The sequence below is a fragment of the Pundamilia nyererei genome, unplaced genomic scaffold (genome assembly GCF_000239375.1).
Source record: "Pundamilia nyererei isolate P.nyererei 1_Seehausen unplaced genomic scaffold, PunNye1.0 scaffold00304, whole genome shotgun sequence".
In the NCBI taxonomy this organism is placed as follows: Eukaryota; Metazoa; Chordata; class Actinopteri; order Cichliformes; family Cichlidae; genus Pundamilia; species Pundamilia nyererei.
Genome location: NW_005187705.1, coordinates 6,954 through 8,264, shown reverse-complemented (window position 1 = coordinate 8,264; position 1,311 = coordinate 6,954). Strand labels below are relative to the sequence as shown.

The 1,311-nt window shown below is 40.4% G+C and overlaps 1 protein-coding gene across 1 annotated transcript in view; it reads right to left on the bottom strand.

Moving 5' to 3' along the window:
* The window catches only part of LOC102207007 (uncharacterized), a 10,928-nt gene that overhangs the window by 2,670 nt on the left and 6,947 nt on the right, over positions 1 to 1,311 (bottom strand). The window contains exons 2-3 of the mRNA XM_005751224.2: positions 917 to 1,205; positions 139 to 198 (exon numbers count right to left, since the gene is read on the bottom strand). Of these exons, the coding sequence (XP_005751281.1) occupies positions 139 to 198; positions 917 to 1,205 (349 nt within the window). The remainder of the gene's footprint in view (positions 1 to 138; positions 199 to 916; positions 1,206 to 1,311) is intronic.

Sequence of the window (1,311 nt, the reverse complement as noted above, 5' to 3'; positions counted from 1 at the left end):
TGCAATGGCTCTGCACCCCCCACTTTGGGATAGGTGATGGTAGAATGTTTATCTCATGAACGCTCCAAAGCACATTGAAAGGTGGAAGTTTCAGACCACAGCAGACCCACTGTGACCCCTTTAGGTGTTGTTACGTACCGAATTCAAGCTTCTTGTCTGCTGAATTTGAATCCCTTTCACTGTGTTTCCTCTTCTTCCCTGAAATTGACATTTTAAAAAGTTGAACACAGATTTTAAGGGTTGTATATGCTAACAGATGGTTTTCACTGAATAATAATTCAAGACTTAGACTGTTTGCTCTGCATCTTTAATTTGACTTTTGTCAAGATACCCAAGTTATATAAAGACAACATGTATTTAAATACATAAAGTTTGCTTTGGTTTGTATTTCCTGTTGAGAAATGTGTAACATGCAACAAATTATTACAGTGACATCCCTAAATGACTTGAGTGTTGTCATATAATCCAAAGGGGAGCCTATGGATTATATAAACCTATCAAGTTTAGCATAAAATTATGCCATCCATCAATCTGTCATCTTCAGTTTATCCTTATCAGCATCGCAGAGGAACTGGAGCCTATCCCAGCTAACATGGTACTAGAGGTAGGACACACCTCTCACACTCACATTTGTAATTTATGTTTTTGCTTTTTTTGTGGTGGGTGTGGTTTGTGGCTCAGCTGCAGGTGAGGGGTGGAGCAGTGGGTTCAGGGTGTGGTGTCAGGAGAGGCTGACTCGCACACCTGACCCCCGCCATCTAATCATGTCTCCGCTGAGTTAAAAAAAAAAAGCACTGAATAAAATATCAGGCTTCAATGGTTAGTTCAAGCGATAACGTAAGTCAAAGTTAATTTCCAAGCTCAAAACCTGTTTCTAGAAGCCTGGCATAAAGAATACTTAACTTTGTGAACTCACCCTCAGTTTTTGGTCCATTCTTCAGTTGTTCAACGAAGGGGACCAGCAGGTTCTGGACTGCGTGATCCCTCCGTGGAATCTGATCCATTGCATCTCTGATTTTGCGAATAGATTTTCTCACTCCGTGGTGCTCAATGATTTTTTGGGGCAGCTGTTCTCTGAACTTGGCAGTCTTCCTCTGTTTGGGGATTTGCACTATTTCCAACATTTTGTCGTACTGTGGGTTGTCTAGCTGCTTCAGAATGTCTGTCAGAGCTGTTTTCCACTCATTCATTGAAATTGGCCACATCTGAAAGAGAAATAGTGCCTCTCTTACTCTACCACCTTTTATCTGACAGATATGATAACTGGGTATTTATATCCAGCTATTTATATCAAGATTTGACATTATATAT